Source organism: Camelina sativa, chromosome 5 (genome assembly GCF_000633955.1).
Source record: "Camelina sativa cultivar DH55 chromosome 5, Cs, whole genome shotgun sequence".
NCBI lineage: Eukaryota > Viridiplantae > Streptophyta > Magnoliopsida > Brassicales > Brassicaceae > Camelina > Camelina sativa.
Window position 1 is genome coordinate 29,237,972 of NC_025689.1, and position 14,297 is coordinate 29,252,268.

General features: G+C 36.7%; 2 protein-coding genes and 1 long non-coding RNA gene across 3 annotated transcripts; 2 read left to right on the top strand and 1 right to left on the bottom strand.

Annotated features, from left to right (window-relative positions):
- Positions 1,215-1,933, top strand: LOC109133128. The gene is made up of 2 exons (XM_019246064.1): positions 1,215-1,336; positions 1,531-1,933. The coding sequence occupies exon 2, from the start codon at positions 1,549-1,551 to the stop codon at positions 1,750-1,752; it is 204 nt and encodes a 67-aa protein (XP_019101609.1). The 5' UTR covers positions 1,215-1,336; positions 1,531-1,548; the 3' UTR covers positions 1,753-1,933.
- Positions 2,186-6,781, bottom strand: LOC104787817 (conserved oligomeric Golgi complex subunit 5-like). The gene is made up of 3 exons (XM_010513463.2): positions 5,550-6,781; positions 4,684-5,157; positions 2,186-3,381 (listed from the first exon to the last, which is right to left on the bottom strand). Exons 1-3 carry the CDS (start codon positions 6,642-6,644, stop codon positions 2,461-2,463), a joined length of 2,490 nt encoding a protein of 829 aa, XP_010511765.1. The 5' UTR covers positions 6,645-6,781; the 3' UTR covers positions 2,186-2,460.
- Positions 7,500-7,742, top strand: LOC109133015. The gene is made up of 2 exons (XR_002037894.1): positions 7,500-7,556; positions 7,635-7,742. It is a non-coding gene; the product is annotated as an uncharacterized LOC109133015 (long non-coding RNA).

Genomic DNA, 14,297 nt, shown 5'->3' on the forward strand with positions numbered 1-14,297 from the left:
TGATATTTCATTTGAAGATATCAAAAGAAAATAATCTTAAATAACAAAGTTTTTGATTTTTTATGTCAAATATGTCAAATAAATTATTTCCATTTCTTTAAAATATTTATTTGATATTTTCGGATAAATTTAATCAAAAATGAAACTCTACTTTATCGTTCCTTAACTAAAAAAAAAATTTTGAACATCAGAATAATAATAATTTAATATGATCACATTTTTAACAGATTAATTCAAGCATTTATTTTTATATTACTATACCATATTTTTAAAACTAAAAACCAAAAAAATTTGAACCTAATAATGTTGGAAAAAGACATGATAACTAAAACGACTAAATGTTTTTATTAATTTTAAAGTACCTAAAAAGCATAGAAATTTTTTACAACCAAAATACTGGAATCTAGTTGGTCAGAAGAGATATCATATATATATATTTTTTTTGTAAAACCTATATTTGCCACATCGACATCTTTGGGTAATACGAGTCTTCATGTTATATATGTTGGTCAAAATATAAAAGAAAGAACATTGTACACGACACAATACAAAAAAATTACCTAATGATTGATCACCTTCGCAAGAGTTTATCCGCTAAAACAAATGGTTTTAGTTGACTGGAGCTTATAGTCTAGATCACATCTAATCATTTGTGTCATATCCCGAGAGAGAAACTCGAGACTGATACCAAACTAAACTATAGCTCCAGTCCATCTTGTAGTCTAGACAATTAATATATTTCATGGACTCTCGATCATAACTGGCATCCCGGGCCGTACGTAGTTATGAAATACAAAAGATTTGCTAAAATTATTCCTAGTGGTTATTGTGATTAAAAGAAAAAAAAAACTCGTCGTGGCTGTCTTATGGAGATAAGTCTAAGACATTGGAACTTTGCACCTTGTATGGGGCAATTTCATGAATGTCAAAAGTGGACGATTTGATGATATGGACCAAAGCCGAGGAAAACAATAATGGTAATTAAACGAAACGTGTAAGCTTTATGGCCAAAACTCAAAAGGAACACACGAGTGTAATGCGTTTGCATAAACTATTAACGAGTAATCAAACGAAACGTCTCAAAAGGGATATCCACTAGAATCTTCTAATTGACCAACGACTTGAGTCCGTCCACATGGCATCCTTTTTAGTCTCTCAACGTTTAAAACCCGACTCTTTCATTTATCCAATTTCCAATAACATATCTTATTAAAACAAGGGTCAAATTTAAAGATATACGTTAGGAGACTCTTCACAAATGTTTCAACGTTACCGACACGTAACCAGAGTTCACCGAACACCGTCCTTCACGTTTTGTTTATAAAACAAGAGATAGGTAAAGATAGAAAGAGTCGTCTCTCTGAAATCACAAAACCCTTACTTTGTTTTATATTCTGGAGTTGAGACTAATCTGGCGTTGCCCACCAAACCTAACTTCGCTTCTACTTCACACAAAACTCGTGTCGTCCTGTCTTGTACACAGAAGAACGTAGTTTATAAAGAGTTTCTCTTTTGTTTCTGTTTCTTTAGTCTCGGGTTTGAGTAAAGATGGAGAACAAGGCCGATAATGGAAACGAGGATGGTCCAATGGTACATAGCCAAGTGGTGAAGATAAAGAAAGAGTTTGAGAAGATAAGACAACCGTCCCTGCAGCAGCCGGAGATGAGGAGGGTTCTTAGCGAGATTAAAAGGCGTCAACGTTCACGTTCTCCTCTTGGTTTAGGGGAGAGATCTATTTCCGTTGGATATTGATCCATGGTTGTTGACTTTGTAATATCGAGAGAGAGGTTAAAAAAAAAAAAAAGAAGAGAGGGGTATAGACGTATAGTAGATGTGGTTTCTAAAAGTTAGTTGACAGGTTTTGTTGTATATATTTTGCTATGTAAATACTCTTTGGTATGAATATGATGGATACGTTTCCCCTCTTTGTATAGTAAAACTCTGTTTCACTTCTCTTTCGATCTACCTTAATAACCTTGCTATGGTTTTGATTTTCGGAATCGGTAGTTTAACCCGGTTGAAGCCAAAATCAGTCTTTGGGGAAGTTGGACCAGGTCAAGAGGAAGTCGGACAAGATCAGTTTGAACACAAGCCAGCGAAGAAGACTACATTTACTGTATCGCTCTTGGCCTGGAACTACGTTACTATAAAATATCGAAAAGAAATAAAAGTAAGATAACTACTCTATAATAAATCTTGCTTCAACAATTAAACATAAGAAACTAGCGCAAGAGGGTTCGGTCTCTGACATAAACAAAAGCAAAGAGCTTCTCTTCAAACAAATTATGGAAGTCATTGAAGACACCAAGCACGGTATGATGTATGAATCTCGATTTACATGACATGTATGTGAGAGATATTGTAACTACAACTAAAGAAAAATTCCGTGAGAGGAAACAGATGTAGTTCCACTAACCCGCAATAGAAAAATTATTGGTTCGGTAGCAAAGCACATGGAGCTTATAAGTTTTCTTGTGTCAAAGACGATCCAATTTGAAGCATTAGAGGATAAACTGGACTGAACTCTTTGTCCCCTCTCGACCTGATCTTCACTGCATAATCATCCAAAGTTGCTTTAACACCCTTCCAGATCTGATCCTCTCTTTGGTTATCAAGCCACAGTGAGTACTGCTTAGGACTCAGTCTGTTCTTTTGCATTGGTGATTCTAACTCGTCTGGGCCTCTTGTATAGAGATGATGTAGGACGATACTCGGTGGTAGATCCTGGATGAGAGGAGATGATCCCATTTGTGATGTTTCCAGGAAAATCAACGGCCTAAACGCTCTAAGAGCTCTGTACGGTGCTCCGAGTTGTTCCACGGGAAACAAATTCTGTCCCACTGCTAGTTCCAGCTCGGCCATGTCTTTGGCCATCCTAAGTTTTCCCCATTCTGAAAGTGGCCGCACAAGGGAAGCATGTCTGATGTAGAAGATCAAAACCCTTGAAGCCATTTGTCTTGCAAGTCTAGTGCAGATCGATTCTGTCCCTGCAGTGTTAGCGGTCGCTGCGGAAGGCAATAGTCTAGATAGGAACTCACTGCGGAAGTGAAGAATCGATCTCTGCAACTCCTCCATGTATGAGGAAGCGTTGTTGTCCATGTCAGCATCATCAACACCAAAGTTTTGATCATGGATTTGAAGAATGCATGACTCGAGCTGGTCTCGCATAGCTTTAAATAAAGGTGTAACTGGCTCACATGCCGCATCATAGATTGCAGCCAGATTAGGAGACAATACATCAGCAGCAATGCTAGGAAGGTCTGCTACCATGGATGAGATATGTGTGTGGATTCCTTGTAAATGCTGACATAATGTGAAGTTCCTGATCTGTGTTGATGTTGCAGGACCTGATATCTGGCGCGTCTCAGGGCCTGTAGAAATCTGCAATATAAGTGTAGCTGTGTTACATGTCAGACATAAAAGCATACATAGCAGTCTAACTTCTTTACACTGCTTAGCCCCAATTATGTCAGCTAGTCAACACGTATTTATTTGCTTAACAGAGGAAGATGTAGCTCTATTTCTCTTCATTTCTGTCTCGATGAAATTATAATTGCCGCATGAATTATTACTTTGTACTCATTCTACCTTATACATCTTCATGTAACTTAACTTCCTATATGATATACATTGTATACAAGCAGAAACTGATGCCATACTTTAAGGAGTTTATGAAATCCATACTCAAAAGGACAATGGGTACTAATAATTTGGCAAGTGAAAAGAAAAACATAAGANTTGTTCCACGGGAAACAAATTCTGTCCCACTGCTAGTTCCAGCTCGGCCATGTCTTTGGCCATCCTAAGTTTTCCCCATTCTGAAAGTGGCCGCACAAGGGAAGCATGTCTGATGTAGAAGATCAAAACCCTTGAAGCCATTTGTCTTGCAAGTCTAGTGCAGATCGATTCTGTCCCTGCAGTGTTAGCGGTCGCTGCGGAAGGCAATAGTCTAGATAGGAACTCACTGCGGAAGTGAAGAATCGATCTCTGCAACTCCTCCATGTATGAGGAAGCGTTGTTGTCCATGTCAGCATCATCAACACCAAAGTTTTGATCATGGATTTGAAGAATGCATGACTCGAGCTGGTCTCGCATAGCTTTAAATAAAGGTGTAACTGGCTCACATGCCGCATCATAGATTGCAGCCAGATTAGGAGACAATACATCAGCAGCAATGCTAGGAAGGTCTGCTACCATGGATGAGATATGTGTGTGGATTCCTTGTAAATGCTGACATAATGTGAAGTTCCTGATCTGTGTTGATGTTGCAGGACCTGATATCTGGCGCGTCTCAGGGCCTGTAGAAATCTGCAATATAAGTGTAGCTGTGTTACATGTCAGACATAAAAGCATACATAGCAGTCTAACTTCTTTACACTGCTTAGCCCCAATTATGTCAGCTAGTCAACACGTATTTATTTGCTTAACAGAGGAAGATGTAGCTCTATTTCTCTTCATTTCTGTCTCGATGAAATTATAATTGCCGCATGAATTATTACTTTGTACTCATTCTACCTTATACATCTTCATGTAACTTAACTTCCTATATGATATACATTGTATACAAGCAGAAACTGATGCCATACTTTAAGGAGTTTATGAAATCCATACTCAAAAGGACAATGGGTACTAATAATTTGGCAAGTGAAAAGAAAAACATAAGAGAAAAGAAGTTTATCATACCTGGCACTCAGCTCGTTGAGCTAGGTTATTAAGGGCCTTTCCTATCTCACGCAAAACTAGAAGAGTCAAACGAGCATCTGGATGAACAGCCTCAATCTCATCTTGAATGTGTGATAATACCTGTGAGATCTGATCTTTTGAAGGTAAACTCCCACGGCTCGACATAGGGAATATGGAGTTCACAAGGTCTGACAAGCGGCCAAAGCATAGGGATAAGAATGCAGTCTGGAATATTGCAATGCATGCAACCATTTGTTCTTTCCTTTCTAAATTAATAGCAGGTAACACTCCCTTCACATCCGTGTTGAAAGAAATCCTTTCAAGAAGATTTTCTATCATAGCAACGAGCTTTGGATATCCCATTGTGAATATTTCTTTTACAAAGCTCGAAGCTGTGTACGCAGACTTCATTTGGCTAGTAAACGCCTTCACAAGTGCATCCCAGACTCTGTCGGTTAACATAGAATCACCTTCCTGTGCATAGAAACACTTCATGTCAGCAATAAAACAAGAAAATCAGGCAGGAATCTAATTTAATCAACATCCCTGACATCACATAAACAAATTTCCAAGTTTCTTTTTGATGCAAAAACATGTAAGGATCATCTTCTAAACCTAATCAACAATCAAGAATCTTTACTTCGACATCCAAGAGCTCTCTCTCTTCCTCTCAATGATTCTAATGCAGCTTGCCCCTCAGGACATTGATAGAATCTTAGAGACGGAACTTAAAAGGTGACAGTATAAACTCATCCAAGAACACTCTCTTTGTCTCAATTATCTAATGCAGCTTGACCCTCGAGACATCAACACTATAAACTAAGGAATCAACAATGGGAGCCTAAATAATCAGTAAAATTCCGAACCTTGATGACTTCGTCAAGAAGAAGGACATGAGTAAATGGATCCCTCTTCTTGGACAGTACACGCTGCAAGTGCCACACAGCAACTACAAGTGAATACAACTGTTCCATACAACTAGCCATCCTCTGCCACAACGCCTCCCTTACTTTAGCACCGCCACCAATGTGTGGTGCTCCGCTAGACCTAATCCCACCAGGCCCGTAACCACCACCTGAGCCAGAAGATATAGCCTTCATGTCCATAGCAACGCTTACACTCTTCACAGCCATTCCCTTATACTTATTCACCAATTGATCCACCGTAGGCTTGAGCTCTCCAAGGTTATAGAAAACTTGCAGACCAGTCCCAACCTCAGCTTGATTCAACCCTTCCATGCCTCTCTCCAACACCTTCATGGCTTCAGACCTCAATTTCTCCCCAATCTCAGTAACAAACTTGATTTCCTCATCAATAACATCAATGCCGAAGAGATCGTACTCTTTACACATGGTTAAGATCTCGAAATGAAGCTGTGCAGCTTTGGTGAGATCGATCTTATCTGGATCGGGAGAATCCGTTAGATCTCGAAGCTTCTTGGAGAGACGAAGCGTACGAACGGAGTGAGAGAGTAACTCAGCGGCTGAGTGAAGATTAGATAGCTGAACGGATTTGGATCGGATCGACCGGACCGGTTCAGATAGATCGGATCTAACACGGCGAATTGAAGATTGGAGTGAAGAGACTGAGGATCGGAGAGAAGAGAGAGAGATATCGGCGTGGGAAAGAGAAGAGAGCTGAGCAAGCAATTCAGGGTGACGAGAGATGACGTCATTACGGAGCTGAGCATCGAGGAGGGCGATGGCTTGGTGGAGACGCTCGGCGGTGGAAGCGGGAGATCCAGAAGCGAGAGCTTTGGAGGAGAAAGTTGCGGAGGAGAAGGAAGAGGAGAGAAACGGGGAGAGGATTCGATCGGTGGCGAAAGAATCGAGCGGCGAAGAAGACGGTGGTTGTTGCGGCGGTGGTGCGCCGGAGGAGAGTGAAGAAGGAGGAGGGTTTTTGAAGGTGGAGAGACGTTGAAGAGATGGAGAAGATGAAGGAGACGAAGGAGGTAGTGCCATTTTTTTCAATCTCTTCTACAGGTTTTGAATTTTGCAAAATGGGGGATTTTAGCAGCAGATCAAAGCGACGACGATACTCATTTTTTCAAAGTTAATTCTCTGAAACACAAAAACTCTGAAAGAAGAACCGGTCTGTCTGATGAATTTTGTTGGTTATTGACGAACCATTATCATGGGATGATGTAGGTGGGCCTAGGCCCGAACCAAGACCCGTCAATAACTTTTGATATTGTTTATTGCTAAGATCAATCTCGAACTGGAATAACTAAACCCTTTGAACTTGGACCATGTTCAACGGTGGTTTTTAAGCGATTGTTAAGAAATGCTTAAGATTAAAAATAAATCAAAATACATTATAAATGTTAAAATCGATTCTAAGTTAAACATTTTTAGAATCGTTTAGGGTCTCATATGTGTTGGTCGGTTGGTCAAATTAACAAAAGAAAAAAAAAATTTCTACCAAAGCTTTTTTCTTTTTTACTTTCTCATTTCTATCCTCCTCCGTTGAATTAAGAGAAGAAATGAGTCGGAAATAGGTTTCTAATTTGGCGTTATCACCATCCAAGCAACGCTGATGACAAATTCGGCGATATATGATTCCTCAACCGAAAACACCAAATCGGGAAGTTAAAAAAATCGATGAATTTGGTTCAAGGACGCTCTAATCTTATCTTCATGGTACGCATATCTCTGATTTGAAGTGTAGATCTTTCATATCTTCTGAATTGAGAGTAGATATATTAGAAAAATTATGGTCAGGATTTGTATTTTTTGTGAGAATTCATTTTAATTTTTTTGGAGAGATGGTGAAATTGAAATTGAACCAGTTTGGTTCTTTTGTGAAACTTGCAGGCTTTAGGAGAAAAAGCTAAAGCAAGATATGAAAAGATCAGATTCAAAATCGTTGATTTGGTATATATCCATTAACACTTTTTTGAATCTTTTAGTAAAATCTTGTTTTATCCGATCTGATTATGATTTTATTATCAGGATGATTACGCTGCTGATGATGATGAGTATGAGGCGAAGTTGTTTACAAGGGAATGACAGAGGAGAATAGCTTACAAACTTGAAGTATGGAGTGTTTGGATTAGGAAACAGACAATATGAACATTTAAATAAGGTTTTATAAACTTTTTTGGTTTTTAAAAAAGTTTAAGAACCCAAAATTAGAATCTACCATTGGAGCATACCATTTTACAATTTTTTACAAAAGTTTTTTAACTTCATTATTTCTAAATATTATACCTATAAGCATAGTTAAGCATTTTTTTTAGCATCCACCATTGAACATACTCTAATTCAAACAAAGTCTCAACTATTCAACCACGATAACATTTTGGTATTTCCGGAAACAAAGCGTATATATAATTATATAATTAATTAAAAATAATAAATTCCAATATTATTTTTTGTCCCAAATTTGAAAAATATTATGATTTAGATGACATTTTGAAAATTCACCAAATTCTAAAGTTCATATTTTCTTCTCATCACAAACATATCTTTGGTGCGTGCAACGAGAATAAGAAGTTATAGGAAGATGTTTGTTTCTTTGAGAACAAAGGTACAAGACATTAAAACTCGTTCTGATGATATTGTTGGCATGTTCTGCTTCATACAATAAAATAGCAAACGTGAGTTGGGGATTTAAATCAACTGAATGAAAAAGTTGGGAATTTAAAAGACATTTTTCCCAAAAAAAAAGAAAGATTATGTCTTAATATATGTATAAAATCAAAACATAAAATTTGTTAAAGCAACATATAACAAGGATATCACTATAGGCACAACTCTGTTTTCACTAACAAAAACATGGTCTCAAGTGTGGATCTCGCTTAGGCTGTGTCCAGCTATATATATCCCAATCGATTCCTGGCATAGGATTCCCCATTCTTATTATATTTTGTTCGGTGTTCGTTGTTTTGTTGGACCGCAAAAACGATGGACCAGTTGTTTTGACATTATACGATTCATACTTTAAATCATAAGACTATAAGTAAAATGTTAACATGTCATCCCCACGATCGACTAAAGTTTAATATAGTGATATATTAAGAATTTGGATGGAAAACAATGTTTGCTTATTCAAAACTAAAGAGACTCGAGTCCAAAACAAGGGATACGTAAATAACAAAGTTATGTAAAACTAAAAATAGTCATATCAGGGATGAAAAGTCCTGAAATCCACATCGATCCTGCGTGCATTTGACTGGCAAGTAGATACAGCTCGGAGGAAGTGATATTGTCCAGCTCTCTTCCACTCATTCTCCTATGAGAATTCAAGGAAAAGACATGGTCAACCAAAAAGTGGAGAAAAAAAACACATGAGCAACCAAAAGTGACAAGTTTATTACTCCTTCAACAGCCATAATCTCTCGAACTCGCTCTGCATGGATTCAGCTCTTCGTTTCTCGTATTCTATCTCCCATCGCGACTGCAGTACAAAAGCATTTGTAAAGATACATTGAGATGCAAGATAAGATACATGATCCCGCAAGTGAAAATATATATATGTACCCGTCGACGCCGTCGTGCTTCTTCATCATCTTGTTTCTCTCCAGAGCTGTTATATATCCCACCATATACACAGAAGGCCAGAACAAGTCACAATTAGTTCAATGATCCAAAAAAGCAAGTCAGCATAATGTGCAATAAAAAAAAATTGGTTCCATATCTCATTCTTAACCCAAGTACTAATTCAACAACAGAAACCCAAGATCGAACCCTTTACACATAGATACAAATTGTTCTAATCAAATCTTTTTACTTGTTTCTTTTGCTAGGAGATTACCTTTTCATCGTAGCTTCATCCTTATCCCCTGCTTCCCTCTTCTGCATAAATGTAAGAAAGAGCTTCAAATTTGGAGAACAATGCAAGATCAAACATGAATCTATCAGGGGACAAAAAACAAAGAAGAAGACCAAACTAATGGACTGTATAAAATAGTTTACCTGTTTGAGCAGCGTTTCTTCCTCTTCCAGCTTTATCTTCTCATGTCATAAAATAACAAGATGTTTGAGAATGACAATATAATTTATCACTAAGTAATAGGAGAAAGTAGTAATCTAATTCTGTTTTCCCATATGAAAAAATTTGTGTTATTAACCTGTAGTTGGTTGTTCACAATGGGCAAGGCTTCCGTTAGTTGGGATTGCAGTGATTGCAGCTCAGCGAAAGTCAAACCGTCCAAAACCGTCCAAATCCTTACCAATCATTCTCCTAAGAATGCATAAAAAGGAAAGCTAATATGAACATGGATCAGCGGAAACAAGAAACGGGACAAGGTCTGTATGTATACCTGGTCAGAAGCCGTAATCTCTTGAGTTCGCTCTCCAAAGACTAGGTGTAAGAAGAACAATGATGTGAGCAAAAAAATAAAAAACGGAAATATAGAAGAAGAATAAGGTTCATGACTTTGAAATGTGTACGAACCAGTGATTCATCTTCTTGTTTTTGATGGGGACACTGTTCATATCTAGAAAGAGATCACAATGCACGAAAGAAGTAATTCACCACAAGAAAACCCTAGAAAACAGAACCGTTGTTCTTCAAAATGTATGTTATTGTGAGAACTACCTGTTACTGCTGGATGATCCGCAGAAATCGAAGAGCACTCTGATCACCTGTTGCTTCGTCACATCTCTTCGCCTCCTCTGCGGCTTCATCTTCTCTTCCACACCCTAATGGAAGAATGAGTGTTATGCTTCTTTTAAGTTTGTGTGTGAGAGCAAAAAAGAGCCATTTGATCATTTAGATCCGACTTGTAAATTTATAAAACAAGAATCTAAACAAGGAATCAGTTGCAAGAGTCTAGAAAGAGAGAGTGGGTGCATTAGTCTGATCGATCGGTCTAAGGCGGAAATGGAATCTGTTTCTCAAGGATTGGGAGGTTGATATTGATAAATCTATACCTCTTTTTCCCGTCCTGGTCCCATCATTTGTTCCCACAGACCAATCATAGCACGTCGTATCTGAGTTTCAAGTAAGCACAGTTCGACGTGGGAATTCATATTCTCGATCTCTCTACCATTCATGCTTCTGTGAGGATGAACAAAGAAAATGAAACCCCAAAGTGAAAAAGTATAGAGAGCAATAAGATGGGAAATATGGCAATGAAGTTAATTATTATTACTCGTTCAAAAGCCACAATCTCTCATAAACCCCTCTGGGCCATCTCCTCGTACCCCTTGAAACCCCTCTCCTTGGACCATCATTCTCATCCTCTGTTTCCTTCTTCTGCAAGAAACCATAGGGTTTGCGATTTATGTCAAGTATCTAAATGCAGGGGAAAGCTAAGAAAAGACTAGAGAAAAAAAAAAAAAACCTTTTTACCTGTTTGAGCAGCCTTTCATCTTCAATTAGCTTTGCCTTATTCTGGAATACATAGTCAAACAAGATGTTTTTGAGCATTTTACAATAACAGGACAAGGAAGTTAAAATCATGCTTCCCTAAATGAACAAGTTTCCTCACCTTTTTGTCCATCACAATGACCCTGACATCCTTGAGATGACTTCTAAGTTCTCGCAGCTCAGTGAAACTCACATCGTCGTCTCTACCAGTCATTCTCCTGAGAGAGTATATATGAATGAAGAAAAGTCAATCTTCATTTGAAACCTGAATGAATCTGAAATGTAGTAAACGAGGCATACATACCTGAGCAGGTTTCGTAATCTCACGACTTCTTTCCGCAGCTGCAAGCAACCAAGAACATAGATATACAACTAATCCATTTTGATGATAAATTGTGTTGCAAAAATAGAACACAAGGAAGTGATATATATGTATACCTCTGCTTCTTCATTATCTTGATTCTCTTCAGAGCCACATCCGTATCTACAAGGAAGCAAAAGGTTAAGGCGTTAGGATATAGTACTATTGCTTGGCTATAATGATCAAAGCGTTCTCTGTTTCGAATCCTAATTATGTTGCAGAGTTGAGTTTACGGCTAAATCAATCGTGAGTGATATATATAATCTGAACAAGTTATCCTAATCATGTTGCAGCACTTTCTTCCGAGATTCCAACAAAGCCCAGTAATATAATATAATATAATATAGCCCTTAATCCAGAAACCTAAGAATCGAGTTTTTGTTGATTTTGCCATATCCGGATCAATGTTACTTAATAAGACCTAATTCCAACGAAACAAAACCCTAGAAAATAGATTTCTTGTTCGGTAAAATATTACCTGCTGCTGCTGGAGTAATCGCAGCGAGAGACGTTAAGAGCACATTTACTCGTGTGTGTTTGCCCTATCTACTACTATATATTGGGTAACTGAGAAGAGTGTGTGATAGTGTGATGTCCGGCCGTGTTCATGAAGGGTTTTGGTTTTACTGTAGAAGCGGCGGTTATTGTTTCCGTGAAAATGGTTTAAATTTTAAAATTCTTCTTTTTATTTTATTTTAATGGTTTTGGTTATATTCTTGTTTCAATCACTTTATTATAACTAAATAACGTCTCTATCACTTTCTATAGAGTCGATATGTTCTTTTAGGGCTGGGCATTCGGGTAAACCTTTCGGGTTCGGGTGTTATCCATTTGGGTTCGGGTAAACGAGTTTAGAAAAATAGAACCTATTGGGTATTTTTAGATATATGGGTTCGATTCGGTTTGGGTACTATTAGGTTCGGGTCGGTTTGGGTTACAAATTTTAGAACCCGATTAGTACCCGAACTACCGGGTACCCGAAAAAGTATAATTAAATTTAAATGAATTTAGTTAAATTTTGACTGATGTGACAAAATATTTTAGATATTTGATTATTTTTGATATTTAGGTATAAAACTAAATGAAATATTCAAAATCATAATCATAATTTTGGGGTAATTGCATTATATTATTGATAAATATTATAAATATGTTTATATGTTCGGGTTTAGTGGATACCCAAACGGGTAGAGGATATTATCCGACCCTAATCCGAACTCACGGATATTAGAAAATAGAACCCAATAGAATTTTATAGGTAAACTCGTACCCAACCTGAACCCGGTTTTTCAGGTCGGGTTCCAGATTGAATATTCGGATACGGTTTTATGCCCAGACCTAGGTTCTTTCTCTAGGTAACAAGTAAACTAGGAAACTTCCTCTCTAAAATCTCCTTTTAATTGTGAAATCACACAAGCAAGAGTTGAAGTTTAATTTAAGCTTTCACGTGTTTTCCTTTTAGATATATTTTCTTCGTATATTTCCATCCCTTACTATCGAGATCTCGGATTATACGATCATGCCCGGCCCTTCACCCATTCGAATGAAACATTCGTATTGGGCCTCAAAATTTCGAAGCCCATTTTGCAAGAATTTTTTATAAAAGAAAAAACTAATAAGGCTTCAAACCTCCCAAAACTAATAAAAATGCTTCATAATTTTTAAAAATGTCCAATAATAGGCTCCAAAAAAGTCCAAGAATTAGTTAAAAACCCATATAATTTGAAAATATTCCATAACTAATAAAATAGGTTTTAAAATTAGAAAAAATCCTCAAAATTAGCAAAAAAAAGTCCATAATTAGCAAAAAAAATCTCAAAATCAAAAGAGTTAATAAATAAAAATTTGTAAAAGCCCCAGTATAGTTAGCAAAACAAATTTCAGCTTTTATTATTTTTTTTTAAAAAAAAACCTTAATTTTTTTTCTTTTTCGTATTGGGCCTCGGCACTTTACCATAATCATCATACAAAGAGCTTTCTTTAGGAGCAATCTTGTAAGTTGTAATCAATGTATACTTCAATCCTAGCTTCTTCGCCGGTTCTCTATAGTATGATGTCTCTGCTGCCCAATCGGTCACTAATGGGATTATATGATATGAACGAAAACGGTTTTCGGTTTCATGTGACTTCAAACAATATAGAAAAATCATGTCACAGTTTGGCCCGTGGAGACTATATATTATTTTGGTGATGTGTTTGACATGACATATAAACTTGTCATAAACTTTTTTAAGACTAATATTACTCTCATGTACTTGATCGTTGATAAGGTTTTCTTTCATCACCGTTTCGTTTGATATTCGAATTTAATTTGTTCGTAAACTTTCAACTTTGAGATCATATAAAAATTCACAGTGGAAAAAAATGAACATATACATTTGATATTATAGATAAATTACTAGAAATTTATATGTTTTTATTTTCTAGGCTTTTTTTAACCTATAAAAAACTTTTGTTCATTTACCTATGCACAAAACTAATAAATTCTTAAACCGAAGTTTTGAACAGACTCGACCCCAAGACTCCAATTGCGCTGGCTTTTGAATACGTACATAATAACATATTGACTCCAATTATATTCTATAGTCGCATATAATTGTAAAAGCATTGTACGAACGGTTTAGTTTATCCCACAATTATTGGGATCCTAAGATTAATTTTGCCTTATAAACAAAAAATAAAATAAAAAAACATGAATCAAATTCAAATATTTTGTGCTTTCGACAACGAGGACATACATTGCCATTATTAATAACCATAAATACAAAAAAAAAAAAATCTTGTCTACTTGATGATACTAAAAAAAAACTTTGGGGAATAAAAAAGGTAAGGTATAAGAAGAAAAGGCATCAAATGCTTTATTATTGGGATTCGCACTGTTTACTAAATTCCACGATCTGCCAACCATCTCTTATTTTTATTTACTTCTCATTTTTTT

Excerpts from the sequence above, each read along its gene's own strand:
- LOC104787817 (XM_010513463.2), bottom strand. The coding sequence starts at position 6,644 with ATGGCACTACCTCCTTCGTCTCCTTCATCTTCTCCATCTCTTCAACGT. Across the intron at positions 5,158-5,549 it reads TTCTTGACGAAGTCATCAAG|GAAGGTGATTCTATGTTAAC; the intron begins GTTCGGAATTTT and ends TTCTATGCACAG. Across the intron at positions 3,382-4,683 it reads CTCAACGAGCTGAGTGCCAG|ATTTCTACAGGCCCTGAGAC; the intron begins GTATGATAAACT and ends CTTATATTGCAG.
- LOC109133128 (XM_019246064.1), top strand. The coding sequence starts at position 1,549 with ATGGAGAACAAGGCCGATAATGGAAACGAGGATGGTCCAATGGTACAT.